The sequence below is a fragment of the Nyctereutes procyonoides genome, unplaced genomic scaffold (assembly GCF_905146905.1).
Source record: "Nyctereutes procyonoides isolate TBG_1078 unplaced genomic scaffold, NYPRO_anot_genome, whole genome shotgun sequence".
NCBI lineage: Eukaryota > Metazoa > Chordata > Mammalia > Carnivora > Canidae > Nyctereutes > Nyctereutes procyonoides.
This window is the reverse complement of record NW_026575140.1, coordinates 36604850-36623318: the sequence shown is the minus strand read 5'-3', so window position 1 is coordinate 36623318 and position 18469 is coordinate 36604850. Positions and strand designations below refer to the sequence as shown.

General features: G+C 44.9%; 1 protein-coding gene across 1 annotated transcript in view; it reads left to right on the top strand.

Annotated features, from left to right (window-relative positions):
• PLPP3 (phospholipid phosphatase 3) overlaps nt 1-18469 on the top strand; it is an 82174-nt gene that overhangs the window by 30300 nt on the left and 33405 nt on the right. Inside the window, exon 2 of the mRNA XM_055305404.1 lies at nt 11429-11586. Within this exon, the coding sequence (XP_055161379.1) occupies nt 11429-11586 (158 nt within the window). The remainder of the gene's footprint in view (nt 1-11428; nt 11587-18469) is intronic.

Here is an 18469-nt window from a genome sequence, read left to right as displayed (position 1 = left end):
AGTTAGTGTTGGTTGGTATTTGTTTTTTAGGTTGCCTTGCCAAAAGAAACTCCACTAACACTCCCACACTTGCTTGTATTGTGTTCTTCGTGATAGCAGGCATCTCTTCACTGAATCAGAAACTAGTGTGGAAATCATTTTCTTCTCCAGGACATTGGCTGAACTGACCCAGCTCGGGCTACCTGAGACTTCATTATTCAGTAGGTGAAAGGTTGCCTGATTCACTGGGATAAACACACACACACTGTGGAATGATCCTAACACATCTACTTGGATTAAGCTTATTTCAGTTTGTAGTAATCCTAGTGATGATTAAACTGGAAACCTTTGTCACCAGGGAAGGCGTTTCTTATGGAGTGAACAACAGTTTTAGCTGCCAGTTTGCCCATTTTAGCATCTTTTCAGCATTAGGAGGTGGATGGGCTCCCTCAAACTTTTCTCCTTTTCCTTAGGGCTAAAAGTTGGGTAGGGGATGAGGGTGGGCTACAGGAGCACTTTTGTGAACTGCTTTTTAGGGGAAATCTTTCCAGGTCTGGATTTTTATTTTACTGCTTTTATTTGTAAAAATTTTTTTGTGTAGCCTTAACTACGTTGTTGGCATTCAAATGATTGCAAGGAATCTTTGAAATGCATTTGCTGGGTTAGTTCATAAACTGCCACTACATCCCTGCTGGTGGCCCAGTCATGCGCTAACACGCATCCTCAGTGCTCCCTGAGCATTTTTGAAATGCCTCCCTGGATGGTCCTGTCGCGCTACATCATGGGTAGCTGTCCCCAGAGTCTGTGTTCTTAGAGGGCAGGGACCACATCTATAAATTCCTGTAGCCCCTAATTCTCCCAGTGAGGACTCTCCTTCAAAGCGGTCTTTTACTCCTTCACTTTCTTGCCACGCAATGCAACTTGGAAAACTCGGTGGGGCATACACCAAGCCTCAGATGTTGGGGAGAGAAGTTTGACTTGTACTTTAATCAGGTATTTTGTAATGCCATTCACTCCCTGGATACTCCTAAAACGAAAATGTAGCCTGCAAGTACAGCACCTAGAGAGGAAATATACTACAAATTAAAAAGTGATTAGTGAGCATTTAGGCAGAAGGTCAAAGGGATTATTTTGGACTTCAAACTTGCCAGCTTTCAGGGCTTGTATTCAGTTACAAAATTGCATCCCCGAATTATTTGTGCAGGTGGCAGCGGTCAGATTTGAAGAAGGTTTCTGGGTTTTACAAAAAGACCCTTGACAGGCTGGGGATGGGGAGTCTGCTCCTGGCGTGGGGGTTGTCTTGTCCCCGGCCCGCTGGAACTGCCCCAGCTTTACTTAGCTCGAGTGACAGCCCTCATCTGAGCCGACACAGCCATGTCCAGGTGAGTTTGGCCAGTTTCTAGAGGAAACCAGTCAAGCCGGCTGATTGGCATCATGTGAATAGCTGGAGAGTAGATTTTCAGAGTGGGAGGGCAGAGAACTAACCTTGGTTAAATCCCTGCCCTGTGATAGGTCATCCCCGCAGCTCATCAAAGTGGATATTTGGTGTCCTCTTTATCAAGGGGAGGCTCTCTGAGAAGTTAAGCTGATGGTTGCATAGATGTTAAGTGGCAAAACTGGTTTTCAAACCCAGATCAAAGTTGCCTTCTTGAGATTTGTGCTCTTCCTCTGCCTGGGAGCTTTCCCCTGGGCAGCGGTTCCCCAGAGGATCGCAGGAAGTGGGTCAGGGCCGTGGCGAAATGGATCTCTTAGCCCTTGGGATAGCTGAAGCACTGAGCAGCAGCCTGCTCAGCGTACCTAGGGGGGCCCTACAAAGGACTTGCCGATGGTTTCACTACATGAAAAAGATTGGGAAACTGAGAATTCAGAGTCTCAGCAGTCATCCAGCACAACAGCGCCCATCTGAGACTTGAAACTGGCTAGGTGCCCTGTAAATAGTTCTTCATGGATTCGTCTGCTCTTTGTGAGATGTGTGGTGGTGCGTTGCTTTGGGGTATTGTGTTAGGAAAACAGGAGTTGAGGGGATCCCTGGGTGGCTCAGCAGTTTAGCGCCTGCCTTTGGCCCAAGGCCTGATCCTGGAGTCCCAGCATCGAGTCCCACATAGGGCTCCCTGCATGGAGTCTGCTTCTCCCTCTGCCTCTCTCTCTCTCTCTCTCTCTCTCTCTCTGTGTGTGTGTATCTCTCATGAATGAACAAATCTTAAAAAGAAAAAGAAAAAAAAGAAGAAAAAAACAAGTTGAGACATGAGAGAGTTCAGATTAAAACTCAGGAAGGTGGGGGATGGAGGAAGATCGTAATAAGCCGTACACTGGCTGTATTTGGGGCAGAGCCACATTGTCTGGATTTTAGTTTGTTTCTTGTATACATTTATCCAATATCCATTTGTGGGGTACCCACTTAGTCCTAGGAATTACTCTTTGTGCTGGACACCCAGATATGTATAAAATATGGACCCTTTTCTGAAGAGACTATCAGTTAGTGTAGAGGACTTACAGAAAAAGGTATATACAGTGCTAGGGTATGATGGATAAGTCCTTGGATTTATAGTTGAACACAGGTAGGCTTAAGGTTAAAACAAATACATATACTCATGCATATACTCATACACATATACACATGTCCCATGAGGCCATTACCTACCACAGAGGACATTGTTGAAGCAAGAGTTGGTTATTTCAATTTTGATGGGTTCATCCAAGGATTTCCCTATTTTCTAGAGCAGTGGTGAAAAAAGCAAAATGTCTACAGGGGCCAGGTAGGTAACATAAATGATGGAAGCACACCAGGCATAGGAAAATCAACAGTACATGCTCAGTGACAGTGATAACTGACCTGCAGCCTGGAGGTCAGGGTGATGACAGGGAATGGTGCAGAACGCATATAGCCATAGTTTGTACTGCCTGCATTGCCAAATAGCGTTAGAACCGGTTCAAGAACCGGAAAACTAGATGCTATGTGAGATTCCCTGTCATTAAATGGTAACAACCAATGTTAAGAACTATAAGCAGTGGATGGCCAAATAGAACGTCTTTGTGAGCTAGGTTGTGTGTGAGCGTTTGGCCTTTGACCTAGATCGGCCCATGCAGCCCAGTAGGTTACCTTGGGGTGCCCTGGTGGCCTTGGACTGTGTACCAGCATGATTTTGTTCTCACAGCATCTCCAGTAACGTTCCAGCTCTTCATTTTTGGCACCGTGTCTGGCTCCAGTCTTGCCTTTTGACTATCTTGAACTTTGGCCTTCCGTGGTATCTGATGTCCTGCCCGTCCGCGTGTTGTTTATTTTGCCGCCATGTGAATGTGGTGTTTGTGTACACCTGGGCGGCATAGCTTGGGTGGACCATGCACGCTGACGGATGTATGTTTAACTCTTAGGGAAAATGAAAAGAAAAAATTGTTCCCCCTTACAGACTTACCTCCCATCAGCCTTATATGATCTTTTGACAATGCATGGAAGGATTCCTGCCATGATATTTCTTCTCTACGCAGGGTGCCAGGTCCTGCTAACCACTGTTGAAGCCCCTTCTATTTATACAATCCCAAGAAGTCCCTCGAATTATAGGATTTTATGAGCGTGCTTCCCCTGTGGGATCAGATTGCATTTGGGAAGGAGTTGGCAGGCCTCAGCTGCTTGAGTGAGCTTTTGACTGAACTCTCATCACATCTTATACCTGCTTAAAAGCTTTCAGTGGCTTCCTGTCACATACAGGAACAGGAGCTAATATTTACGGAGCCAGGTAATTGGGTATTTTATAAACTGTGTCTCACTCACAATCAACTCTGTACCTTGGGAATCACTGTACAAAGTCCTGTTGTACGTTGATGAAACTCAGAGAGGTAAGGTGACTTGCCTAAGGTCATACAGTAAGCGTGGCAGGTGATAGAAGCAGGACATATAATCCTATCTCCCTGACGCTGAAGTTCATGGATAAGTAAAAAAAAAAAGTAACTCTGCCAGAGTGGCTAACATGGCTCAGTGAGTCCTTTGTAGGAGATATTTATGTCTTGAAAGACAGATAGGAGTTTGCCAGTGGTACTTCAATCTAGATATTAAGACATTCCATGGAGTTGTTAGGAAAATTGAATGTGATTATTTATGTAAGAGCTATAAAACCCAATGCACACATTGGGATTCTTGCTGCGTCCTAGCTTTGGGCTGCCGTATTGGAAATAAACAACATTTGGGTCATCAGGGAGACTGAGACAGGAGAGTAGCTGCATCTATATAAATCCATCTCAACATCTAAGGAGAAGCTTTTTATCCTTGTTCAAGGTCCGAGTACACTTTCCCAGAGCTTTGTAGCTTTGCTAATATCTGCATAGACCTGGTTACTGCATGTACTTAGCAAGAAAGCCTAACTGGCACCATCTCTGAGTGAACTTCAAGGTTCTCAGTATTCTATTATCTATCCTGGTTACACTGCTCTTAGCAGCAGCAGTGATAGATCATCTCTCTGACTCTCTCTTCTTGGGCCGTATACTAATTATTTTAGAGGATTGTTTTGAGAGTTACATCATTTGATGTATCCAGAGCTCCTGGCACCTACATAGTAGGTACCCAATGAATGCAAATTTGCTCATCCTTATTTAAAAGAGAGGTCAAGGGGACGCCTGGGTGGCTCAGTGTTTGAGCATCTTTGGCTCAGGTCGTGATCCTGGGGTCCTGGGATCAAGTGTTGCATCAGGCTCCCTGCAGGGAGCCTGCTTCTCCCTCTGCCTGTGTCTCTGCCTCTCTGCGTGTCTCATGAATAAATGAATAAAATCTTTTTTAAAAATTAAAAAAAAAAAAGGGGTCAAAAGAGGAAGGTAGGTGACCCAGTTTGACTTGAGGTAGAGGAATTGTAAGTCCTATTAGCTCTGGTAGTTGTGTATTACTAGACATATCATGGCTACAAAAGAGGGCTGGGGCTCTCTTCGTGGAAGGTCTGAATCATGTGCGGCTGGCTGGTTTGTTCTTTAGTCCCTGGTGGATCTGACAGCCCTTTCAAAATCCAACTGGAAAGGCCAAAAACGGGCAGGACCTAGAGTTTTAAGGTGGTCCATGCTATTTTGGAGAGTAAAATGTTTTCTCTTTAAGCACTTTCAAATAAGAAAGGCCATCCAAAGTTCTTTCCTACACCCACGATTAGACTAAAGACAGGTGTCCCTTTGTCATGGAACCTGAGACTTTCCAAAGTTGAGAAACTCAGAAACAGTGCAGTATCTTGATATTGTGTGTCCCCAGCACCCAATAGTGCCCTGTACTCACAAACTGTCCCTGCATGTTTGTGGAATTGCACTCAAGGCCCTGGAGACTCAGGCACCAGGACTAGATCTGCCACTGATTTCTTCCGCCACGGAGTTGCTTTCGATGCTGACAACCTTCTTTTTGTAAAGAAGGGACCTAGACTTTCTAGTTTTGAAGAATGAGCGTTTGTCAAAGAAAAACCCCTAGACCCCGAATATTGCCTGTTCACAGCGGCCAACAGCAAGTGTTTTTCATGGCAGCCCGTTTCAAAGGTGGGAAACGCCTTCATAGTAAACTTAGTTTTGTCTCTTCTGGATTGTATCCAGTATAAAAATCTGGACAAATATCGTAAACCAAAGAAAGTTTGCACACTTCTAAGACCAGTAGCAATTAATTACTTTAAATAGAAACCCTGTCACTTACAAGCAACATAAATATTTGTATTTTGAACCTCTAAGTAGTAGTTGGGTTGACCATTCTGGCCTTAAGTGATTTAAAAAAAAAAAAAAGCAGTTGGTCATATTTTAACAGGGAATACATTTATAAAGAAAGGGAGGGTCAGGTCATGGAGTAAGAAAACATGAACCAAAAGACAGACAGACCTGGGTTCAAGTCCCAGTGACCAACTGACTCATGTGAGAACCCTGGACACATTACAAAACTTCTGGCCTCAGCTATCCGTTGGATACAAATGAAAATAAGAACGTGGAAGTTCAGATACATTAATTCCTAGTTGGACTCTAAGCTTGAAATCAGAAGCCCCATGCCTTCCATCTATATTTCTAACATCTGGTCCGTATTGGCACCATTTGCTAGCTTTGTGCTTTGGATGAGCTGCTTCAGAGCTTGCTTTCTGAGCCTCAGTCTGTCATTTGTAAAATGAGCAGAACAGTAGAGTCTGTACTGTAGGTAAGATGTCTAAAGTCCTGTTGTGGGGTTCTGCTCGCTGCCTGATTGGAGCAGTGAGTCTGTGCTTGAGACCCACACACGTTTTCTGCACCCACTGTTCTTCTGTGGGTAGGTGTGTAGGCTTTCTGCAGATATTCATTTATTTATTACTCTCACAGATTCTGGACTCTGCTTATTTTAAGGTAACTACAGATTGGATGAAGTAGAAAGCTGGACAACTCTGGGCAAGACGCTTGAAGGACTTGGTGTTAAGGAGCCATGAGCAGCCCCTCCCTGATGCTCTGAGTTGGGTCCTGCCAAAGCACGAAAATTTCTTATTCAGTCTCCCACCCCAACTCTTTCCCTGACGCACACCACGGGCTCTCTAAAAAGCACTTTGAGAGCAGGAGGCTGTATTTAATTTTGTGCAAATGTGAAGCTGTGGCTGAAAGGAGCAAGGCTCTGGGGCTGGGTCACTTTGGTAACACTTCCCACATGACTTTATCAATGGGTGGGCCACAGAAACTTATCCTGTGTTTTTTTACACCCCACCCCCCAAACCACCCAACCTGCTCGAGTGTTAGTTTTTCAAAGCCCAAGGAGTTTCAAAGGCCCGAACCCAACACAGGGGCCTTTCTTCATGCTTTGATTTTCTGCCCATTAAGTGTTTGTCATTGAGTTCGTATTTCGCCTCCTCTGCAGCTTACACATCCCAAGAGGTCCCTGCAGGTATAGGAAGTTAATTGATCCTTGATTAAAAGAAGGAGAAATTCTTTGAGTTGGGGTCTAGAATCACCAGATGATATGTACACACACACACACACACACACACACACACACACACACTTTTTGGTTCTGCTTTGCAAGAAGCTGGTAATGCACCTTTCATTAGAGATAAATCTAAAGTCTAGGATATTGGCTTCAGAGTGTTGGTTAAATTAGATACTGAGCACATGTGTGCTACGTGGTGAATATTCAATGAATAATCACCTGTGCTATTGCCTGGACTGTTCCGTATAAAGCATCTTCTTCAAAGGCCATGACATTTGCTGAGCTGTAACTAATTTGTCAATACTCATACAGGCTTCCTGCTCTGTTTTAAGTGACTTGCTCAACTTTAGAAAGCACCCGAAAGTCCGAGTGGCTCCAGTAAGTCACTTCTAATCCCTCAGAATCTTAGGGTGCCTGAATGTGCTCGTTGTTATGACTGTTCTCCTAGCAGCCCTTGGACCACTTGGAGGTTGGAACTTCCCTCGGCACAGTGGCCCAGTCAGTCCTGAGAACATAATAGACATGTGGGTTTGTCAGACGGCAGACATTTCTGTGGGGGATTCCTTAGCACAGTTTGGGCACGTAATGGTCGTTTGGTAAATGTTAGCTGCTATTGGGACGCCTGGGTGGCTCAGTGATTGAGCGCCTGCCTTCGGCTCAGGTCATGATCCTGGGGTCCTGGGATTGAATCCTGCGTCAGGTCCCATGCTCAGCAGGGAGCCTCCTTCTCCCTCTGCCTGTGTCCTTGCCTCTCTCTCTCTCTCTCTCTGTGTCTCTCATGAATAAATAACTACAAATCTTCTAATAAATGTTAGCTACTGTTGTTGTCTGTGTTAGCTTTCCCTTTCTTCCTTTCATCGTCTACTTACATGTCTCTTCTAGCTTTGTAAGCCAAATAAAAAATCATATTCTGGTAGTAGCCATTGGTTTTGTTGACTGCTTTATTGAAATCCTGAAACTACACTGAGTCTCTTGAGTGTACTTGGTCCCTGGACCCCGGAAACCTCTTGTAATTCCCTCCAGCCTCCCATCCCACCCTCTGTGGGCCATCTTTAGTGTTCCCTATGCTCTATACATATGTCAGTCCTCATGTTTAGAAATATTTTAGTGCACTTGTTTTTGTAATTTTCTTAAAATACCATGAGCCTGTTGAGGACAGTTACTATGATGTTGTCACCTGTAGATTCCCAGGCACTCGCACTGAAAATTTTCTTGAAATGAAGTGATCAGGGACCATGGTGGTTGGTAATAAAGATGGTGCCCGGTTGGAGACCCCACTCCGGAAAAAAAACAGCTTCTTTCCTGTGCCCTGGAGAGGCAAGGCATGGTGCTCTGTCTCTTGAGGACTAGCTGTCCTGTTGAGAAAATGCTTACGCTTTTCCAACCAACTGAAGGGAATCTGAGGTTACTCTCTTCTGGAGCAAAGTCAAGCCTAGACTGGCATCCCCCCCAATCATACCACAAGTTTGTAGGGGAGACAGAAAAAGCCATTGGGTTTTCCAAATGCTATCTCCATGCTTTTCAAGCAAATAAACAGAACATAATTCAGATCCAACCTCTTGTCTGTTTGTGGTCATCATCCATATAATCAGAACCGGAAACTCCCCAAGCCTTAGGCAAAGGAGGAAAAGAAAGGATTTGGATTGCTCCCAGATTAAGAGAGGGCAAAGAAACAGAATAAACAGATTTTCTTTACTAGCCTTCTCTGTGGGATTGTCCCCACCCCCTTCATCCTTTTAACATTTATTGAGTGTCCATAGTGTGTGCCAGACTCCGTGTTGATGTGACCCAGTGCTATTGCTTGATTTCTTTTAACTAAGCAACTTCCTGCACTCATTTTCTCCCATTACACCTTCCCCTACTAGACTATAAGCTCCCTGAGGGCATGGTTTATGCCATCTTTGTATTCCTTGTACTTTGTGTATGTAGTGAAGACTGAATAAATGTTTGTTGAATAAATGAATAGATTAATGTAGCAGCGTATCACATCGTCCCAGCAGTCCCCAAGCTGGGTCTCCTTCTTCCCATTGCACAGGTGAGAAGGGCATTTTGGAGATGGGAAATAACTTGCTCAAGTAGCAGGGAGCAGAATCGAGATCATTAACCCAGTTCTGTCTAACTCCACAGCTCTTTTATATGTGTTTTATTGTCCTTAGAAACATATGTTTTACAGGCCTATCATGTGAACACTATTAAAAATAGAAGCTGGGGCCTAAGAGTGTAGCACAAATGTAAGGCACTTGGGGTCTGTTCCCTTCCTGAGTTTATTAGCAACGCTTTGGCTCCCAGGCACCACGGAGGCTGTGGCCAGGCTCAGGCATGGAGCTCCACGTTTTATCACGACGTGTGGAACTTTAAAAGCGGACTATTAATATCATACTCCTGGCTTCTCGGCTACTTTCCATAGCCAACTTGGCCACATTTCAGAATGTTGAGTGGGAGAACGAAGATGGTTCGGGCTCATAGGATATTTTCTCTCTCCCAGTCCCCTCGCCCAAAGATCAGCTGACTACTCTTGTCCTTTCTACCCCACCACGTTTACACACTGCCTCCCCTTGCCCACTCCACTCCTTTGCAGAGACAGTCTCAAGAGCTAATGGTTCCTGCCTTCCAGGGCCCCTCTGTGTTTACTTTGAGAAGGTCAGGCACAATGCTGTGGTGTGTTGCTGTTTCTTTCTTTTCAAAGCACCAGTATGAATTTGATAAAGTAAATTGTTGTTCTAGCAGGAAGCAGTTAGGGGTCACAAAATAAATAGCCGTAGAATTCAAATAAATCCAAAGAATAAAACCAAATAAATCCATGTGTGTATGCACAGTGATACATAAATACACTTTTTTAGAAAGTGAGCATTTTTATCGCTGCTGGTCTGGACCAAAGTAATTGAAAAATTGTGGAGTTCATGGTACATTTTTTTTTTTTTTTGGAGGTAGGCTGGGCCTTCGAGCAACATGACGGGAATTTAATTCTTTTTTGAAAAACATGAAAATGGAATTTTATCTTTTAAACAACCACTTGGGATTTTTCAGCAAATGCAATTCACAGTTGGATGAAACCAATTTGCAAGTTCAATTAGGGGATTCGAGCATTTGAGCATAACCTAAGAGACTCTGAATGAGCTAAATATTCTCTTTAGTCTCTGTTCTCTTCACTTGAAGATGAATGAGGCCTGCTTAAAGGATGATTTAACAGGACGTCTTCAGGTTGTTGGAAGACTCAACTCAAAAATGGATATAAAGCATCTTTCACATTGCTGGTGGCTGTTACGTTAATGCTGGCTGTTAATGATAGTTTCCGTGATCTTCCCTGGTCCTAACATTTGGTGGCCCACCTTTTACTTTGTGCAGTGGCATTGCAGCTCAGTGTTGACCTTGGGTGGCAAGGGGAAGAAGAGGTCTTCCAGTCTGAGAAGAGACTGTGAACCAAGACAGAGTCCCTGTGCACTGTTTCCTTGGAAGCGGTGTGCAGGAGGGCAGCAGACTGTGAGTCGGGAGAGGGGGAGGTCCAGGCCCTGGGGAACTCCTGAGGTCATACTTAGGGACTTTATCTCGTCTTGCACAGTGGGGAGTCGTTGATGAGGCCTAAGCAAGGCAGGGACGTGCTCTTGGTCAGGAAGTGAACTGGTTGATACGTGTGTGAGGCAATGAAGGCCAGGAGACTGATGTGGAGGCTGTTGGCAGTGACCAGGCAAAAGATATTGTAGGCCTTCGCTTTTTGCCTCAGCCTTAGGAGGAGCTTTTCCTGGCAGGTGATGGAATCCATTTGCCATGACCTTTAAGAGAATGGCATCTGAGCTAGCCCTGATAAACCAGCAGCAGCTGCCTGATGCTCCCAGATGCCCTTGGGCTCTGCTCCAGGGCTACAGGCAGCAGGGCCCCACTCAGCTGCCTAGCCTTGTTAGTGACCCTTTGTGGAAGAAAAGGGTTGAAAAGGGCACCACTGAGCAGCTATGATGTGCCAGGCTGCATCATGCTAGAAGTTGTATGGTTCTCCTCCCCTTGTCCCCATGACTCATTTGTGAGGAAACTGAGGCTCCGGAAGCTGGAATTAGAACATTGCTAGGAAGTGGTGGATCTGAGATTCAAATTCAGGTTATCTGACTCCCGGGCCCTTCCCTGCTCCAAGCAACAGAGCCTTAGGATGAGCTTCTCCAAGGGGGGAGTGGTGATAACTAACACACTTGGAGAACCAGACATCATTAGACCTGAGGCTCTGTGGATAATTATTACAAACTAGGCTTATGTCTCAGCAAGGGGTGTGGCACAGTGGGAAGGCTCCTGGCCTGGCTCTTCCATTGTCCCCCTCGGCGTTCCTGGACAAGACTAGAGGATCATGCTGTGCTCCTATTGGGGGTGACCAGGAAGGACCAGGCATCGGGCATGCATGTACTGAGCGCTCTCTGTGGCCCAAAAGTCACTACAAATGCACAGAATTACTGTCACTGTCAATGCTGTTATTTGGGAGTGGTCTTTGCTGTCCGTCAGTGCTGTCTCCTTTTATTGATCTTTTCCCTTTGTCTCCCCTTTTTTTTTTTTTCATGGTCCATGTGGCGGTTCCATCCTGAGCAGCTGGCTTGCCCTTCCTCATCATTGAGACAAGCACCATCAAGCCTTACCACCGAGGGTTTTATTGCAATGACGAGAGCATCAAGTATCCCCTGAAAATCGGTGAGACGATAAACGATGCCGTGCTCTGTGCTGTGGGGATTGTCATCGCCATCCTCGCGGTAAGCATCCGGGCTGCCTTGCTCAACCTGGCTCACCGCCCCTGGATCGTATTTCAGAATATCCAAGCCAGCACAGGTTGGCAGATCAAGTAGAATTTGATTAATACTGTTTTTCATGTGGTTAGTATTATTACTAAAAGCATTTTCAAATAATATACATGTGTACACTGTAAGTATAATCTATATATGCACGTCTATACTAAGAGTATTATGAAAGTACGTGAAGCACCTCTCTAACATACTTTGTATACATGATCCTCACGACCATCTGGTGAATTCTAGATACTGTTCTTACCTTTCTTCTACAAATTAAGAAACTGAGGTCTGCGGAGCAGCAGAGTTAGTATTTGAACCCAGCTGCCCCTTTCCCCAGAGACTCAGCCCTGAGCCATGAGGCTAAGCCCCAGAGGAGAGAGAGTTGCCATCAGGTGTCACAGGCATTTTCTGGGCTGTCTTCACACCATGGTGTGCTGCTATAACAGCACATGCCACTAGTATTCTCTGGCATATCGTTCACTTCTCACATCCAGGGGCTGTGGTGGCAAAGTGAAAATAAAATGGGACTTGGAATCAAGAGACCGAGGTTCTAGACCTGGCACTCCACTGACAAGCTGTACATCCTTCAAACCAGGGATGACCATCTTGCTTCACAGGTATTGCAATGAAGAGTAAAAGAGGTCATGAATATTGAAATTCTTCACAAACTCCCAGTTGCTGAACAGGTTGCTTAGGTGCAAGTATAAACATACAGATCTTCCCTTAAAGGAAAAGTCCTCACTGAGGATGCAAAAATGTGCCACAGACTTTGAGACAAAGTTCAGAGTTATTTTGAGCAATGGTCGCCTCATGGAAAATGGGGTATGGCCCACTTGGGCTTTACTTGGAATGTCAGCACTCTGTTTTAGATGTGTCCACGTGGGGCAGCGGGGTTGGGGGAGAGAGTAGCTGATGGGAATCCAGTCTTGTAATTTGTGAGTTCTGCATTTTCACAGCTGTCCATTCTACACCTCCAGAATTTTCTGTTTGTTCTCTGCCCTTGAACTCCAGCCACGTGGGCATAAGGGATAGGCGTCATGTCCACCAAGATCATAAATTCTTTCTCAGATCCTTGAGTCATGTTTGTATTAGCCAGAACCTAGAAGCTTATCTTTGGCCTATATTAGAAACCAAGAAGGAAGGAAGCTGAAGTTAAGAATACTACATGCAAGTTAAGTGCTAGTACCCTCATTATACAAATGGAAAACCAGAAGCTCAAGGGGGTTAAATGATATGCTCAAAGTCTACAGCAAGTAAAAACAGGGGCTCGAGCCTAGCTTATTCCTAGCTTATTCCAAAGCCCTCTTTTCCATTTTGCAGACTTGATTTCAAATTGAGAGTGGCTGTCCTATCCAAATTAACTGCTCAAGGTTTTGGCAGTTGGCTACTCTTGCCTATTCTGGATCAGATGCAAGCTGCTGATGGTACTGAACCACATTTCATGAAATTTTTCTTTTGACTTCCCCACTCTGGGGGTGGGTTGTAAACTCTGAGACCCCTCTTTGTTTTTTAAAAACATCGTAAACCAGGCACACAATCAACAGTTTGAAATTGGGAAGGGGGATGGGGCCTAGTAGAATTCTTTCCAACCTTTAAAATGAAAACAGTCCATTTGGCAACTCTAGGAGTTTCTTAAAGGTGGACTGAGGATCTTTGTGTTCAGAAACTGAGAGATATAAAATCTAATTTTACTATTTGCTCCACATTGACAGTGTGGGGCTGAGTGCTCCAGGAAGAATGGCTTTCCATGGAAAAGAAGTTTGTAATGGAAGGCAAATAGTTGTACAGTATCTTGTACTAAGGTTTGAACAGGTGTTTTTGACACTTGGAGGATCAGTTCATTGAGTGCTTCTAGGAAGCTGACTATAACTCAGGAGTGGTTATAAAAATAGCATAGGGACAGGGATGTCACGTGCCCTTTGCTCTCTCTACTTGCAATTAATATGGGCTTGCCTGGCACAGCACAGTGGAGAGGGACCGTTCAGAGGCAATGGCACCCTCAGCCACGTGAACCGAGTGAATCACAGCTCTTTCCAGCCCTTAGTTTCCTCATCTGTGTTTGAATTCACTCATGGGGATTGCTCTGAGAATCAAATGCCATTACTTGTGGGAACAAGCTTTGTAGCACTGGGCTAAGTGGACATAGGGTGCTAAAGAAACTTCTGAGAGCTGTGCTTCTGGCCTGTTCTTCCTTCCTCAAGCAAAACTCCTGATCAGCAGCTCATTCCTTGCTGTTGGCCAAGACCAGCCCCTTCTTCCTCTTGAAATGCTAGCATTTCTGAGAAAAATCTGCTTTGAGGGGTTTAGTTTGGCTGGCTTTTCTCCTCATGTCATGTTGGTGTTTTAATTAAAATGCTCCTTGACCTCTCAGGTTTCCTTGAAATAGTCATGTGCCGTGGCCTTGGTTATAGGATGAGCCACAGCATTGCTTCCTTATCCCATACAATGTCAGCAAAATAGGTTTGGATCGTGCTTTCCTATAGTTCCAAAAAAAAAAAAAAAAGAGAGAGAGAGAGAGAGAAGAAAGAAGAGAAAGAAAAGGAAAGAAAGAAAGAAAGAAAGAAAGAAAAAGAAAGAAAGAAAAGAAAGAAAAGAAAAAGAAAGAAAGAAAGAAAAGCAGGCAAGAAAATACCAAAATAATCGGTGTCCTTTGTTAGGTGCCCCTATGTGCCATAGAAGCCTATGAACCACATTCAAGCAATTCACCCTTGCAGAAACCCCAACAGCTAGGTAATCTTAAAGGTCTCGGTGTAGCATGGAGGTTGAAGGTAGAAACCCCGGAGCATATCTGAACTCCTGCTGTGGAATGTGTAGCAAGTTAATGAGCCCCATTGAGCTTCAGCAGGCTCATGTGTTAAATGGAGATGATATATGTAAAGTAACCCAGCACTTGGCACTTACAGTATACTCAATGAATGTTCACTGTTTTCATCATAAATGATTAAGTAAACAATCAAAAAGTGGTGAAATGACTTTGCCAAGACCTCATGTCTAATTAAAATTGAATCAGGAAAGGAGCTCTAGCTTTGGGACCCATCCTATCTCCCACTCTTTTCTTCTAGTTAGTTAAGTAAAACCCACATCTCTTGACTCTCACTCCAGTGCTCTTTGCAAGAGGACTTCATCTCCAGATCCAGCAACTCCTGCATTTTGACTGGAGGCACGTGTGAGATGTGGGCTCATAATGAGCTCTGCTTACCCACTTACCTGCCGTCAAATATTAGAGTACTCATGGAAATAAGCAGAAGCAGAGGCCTCAGGAAAAATGAGTAATTCACTGTAGTGTACTCAATTCTGGAAAAGCTATATACGGCCTAAATTAAACAACAACAACACATTTCCCACTTTCCCATTATGACTGGTCATAGAGCCTGGCTGGCTCCATCCCGGATCTGCTTCTGATCAGAGGGCGTGAATGACAGGGAGGGTGGAGGGGGCTCCCAGGCTGGAAATCTAATCATCCTGCTACTTGCTGCTCAGGCCTTCTCCTGCCGACCTCAAGTTTGTTTAAAACAACAAGCGAAGCCTTGCCCGATGTGGATACCCTTGCTCTGGTTTGAGCGTCCCCACAACAAAGGAGTGGGGTGCTGGGGCCGTTTAGAGTGTGATGTGGATATGCAGATCATCAGAAGTTATGGAGAAAGCAGACACCTTTCTATGGCAGGAGATATGGAAAAATCTAGTCGTTTTGACTTCTTTTTCAGCTGTATCTCAGATTCTGGAATTATAGCATAATAGGAATTCTTTCCAAATCCACAAAGCAGTGGTTCCTATCCTGCCTTGTAAAGGTTTAATGACTCTAGCAGCAGTGAGATTAGGAGCAAAACCAGTAAAGCATCACCCCCTACCTAGCCTCCACTCACTTTGCCTTATACTGGACTGTGAAGAGTATTATGGGTGAAGATTTTAATATGGAAAAAATGTGCAGTATTCAATTCAAATAAACATGGGCTCAGTGCTTGCCTTGGTCAGCCCCTGAAAGTGGTTTATATAGATTCTTAATATCTAGGAGTTGAAGTGTGGATGAGTTATGGGTGCATCCCCTTCTCCCTCTGGCCATATAAGTTCTACTTCTCAAAGATCTGTTGAATGTAACTTCATAATAAATATTCCTAACTAGAGAAGAAGCTCAGGCTTCGGCATCATCTGGTTCAGGTTCATGTCCCTAACTTTTGTGCTCATTCATTGCCCCTCCCCCTTGGAAAAGAACCGTACCTTTTCTGTTAATTGGTGACAGGAGCTCACAAACCCTGTAGGCTCTTTTTCTAGAGGTCACATCAAGTGACATTATGTGTGTCATCGGCAAGAATCATCCTTTTCATTTCCCTCGTGTCCTACAGTCAACAAAGTCTGCGTCATGTGCACATTCCCTGACTTGCACCTGGTGGTGATTCTGGGAGGTGGGTTGTTATAGCTAAGGCAATAGGATCAAGGATATTAAGTGACTTTCCCATAACTAATTAGTGGCAGGGCCAGACGAGGGGTCCTCTGATTCAAAGGCAAGGCTTTTCTTTTTTCTTTCTTTTTTTTTCCCCCCCTCAATAATGGCACCACTGCTGCCTTGTAAAGCCTTCCTGCCTGCCTTTCACAGTGACTTATCAAGCACCTCTGAGGTAGCAGGTGCTGGGGACCCGATGGTACACCTCTGTCCTAGTTTCATCTCAAGCAGACAAATAGTACCTTCCATACTTCTGTCCTGGCAACATGATCTGTGTCCGGCTCTTGTCTCCCCAGTCAGATAACAGGTTCCTAGAAGGCTGAGACCAGGCTTTTCCTCTTGCCCGTGGTAGGTACTAAATAAACCCCAGCAGACCTCTCTCTCTCCAGGAAACATTCCTTGGTTGCCTCCTCCCCTACCTTCCGAAGGGCCCTACCTTCCCTGGGCCCACCTCTGACTTTGCAGTTACTGTGTGGAACTGCCCTGTTTTGTTTGCTTATCTGTTCTCAGTTACTCCGTGAGCTGCAGCAGGGCCGGGGACCTGTCTGGTCTGATTTTGAATTGCGAGTGCAAGGCACAGACTGGGGTGCTCAATATGTATTTGTAAGAATCACAAGCCATACAGTTTGGGCAGAAAATCAAAAGCGTTAGGCCAGGAGATGTCAGAGAACCTACGCGGCAGGGAAACGTATCCCATTTGCTTCCCTAAGATCTTAAATAGGGTCCATGGTGCACATGGGACCATGCTGTGTAGCACACGCAGATTTCTTGCTGGAGAGACAAGAAGAGTTTAATACCTCCAAGGCTTGTTTATTCAGGATCGGGCTTCAGTGTGCCCACATCTGGACTTCATTACTTCCTCCTCAACCCCCCCGGCCCCAGCCCCCTTTATCTGAGAGAGCACTGCCAAGAAAACAAGGTTCCCCAAGATTACCTCCTCATTAAAGGTTAGGCCAGTTTTCAACTCTGAAAAAAGTGAAGTGGGGCTGGCCCAGTGGTGCCTTGGTAGGAGACCCCGTCCCCCAGTTTACAATCCACTACATCTGTGCAATTACCAGGACCACCCACGGAGAGGGGCCACATGAATCCTTCAACTGTGCCATTCGTTCCCTGATCAAATGGCCACAGAGTTCTTCTGAGACCTTTTTATCCCCGAGGGGATGGAGGGAGGGGGCATCTATTTGCCATTTTAAAACACAGGCTTTGGGATTAGGATCTAGGTCACACACACACACACACACACACACACACACACACAAAAGACATCCAGCCCCTGGGAGAAGAAAGAGCTGCACCAGTTCCTCTCAGTTCTATGTAGCTCTAAGGGCTTAATGACTACTTGGAAAATGTATCCAGTATGAAAATGGTTCTTACTTTATCCATTTTAAGTGATAATGCTCTGGAGGCTGAGAAATCCATTCTGTGAGTCAGTGTATATTAGGGGATGGAGTAGAGAATCTGATAACATTTACAAGCTATCTAATGGGGTGGGAGGAGACTAATGCCTTATCTTAAATCCTCTTTAACAATTGGATGAGGTAGGTATTATTTACCTTGTTTTACAAATGAGAGAGGGTGAGGAGGCTTGTGAGGGAGAAGTGGCTAGTGCAAGGTTACTCTCTGTGTAGTGAATGTGAGGGAGCAGGAGTTAAAACCCAGGGCTCTCAGGCTTCAAAGCCCAGTGCTTGAACTGACATGTGTTGAAGGCCTGTTCTGTGCTAGGTGCTATGCAGGGTGCTCTTTATTTCATGAGCTATAAAGACTTGTAGTTTCTGGGCTTCTTTGGAGAGCTCAGCATATGGAGGAGCACAAAACATTTAGGCCACTGGGCAGATGACTGGCAAGGATCCTAAGATCGGCAGTGCGCAGTAGTGTTTTGTATAAAGTGGGTTTTGCAGAAGGCAGTAGCTTGCTGTAGGTGGCTGCTTGGTGAGGCCTCCTTTAGAACAAGCAGACATTGTGGTAGATTCCTCAGCCTACAGCTGGTATAGAAGACACAAGTACTACCCTGGGAGCTGATGGTCTAAATACAAGAATGACTGATTATTCTCAGGCAGATTGAGAAGTTGGTCAGAGAACATGAGGGGAGCCAGAGCTGAGAGCTTCAAGGACAAAATAGGCCAAAGGCAGTGGACGGGATGAGATACAAATAAAGTGCTGCTGTGGGAATTCAGAAGACCACTGAAGTTTTATTTTCATTGGTGAAGATTTCATCATTATTGCCATTGTCATCATTCATCAAGTACTAGTCCAGTTAATTATCATAATGGCCCTGGAGCTCTTGGTACTGGCATCATCCTCTCTTTACACATAAGGGAACTGAGAGTTACAGCACTCAGTCATCCAAGACCCATAAGTTAAAAGAGCCAGAACTTTAACCCCGTCCACGAGTTGACACTAGGAGTCTAT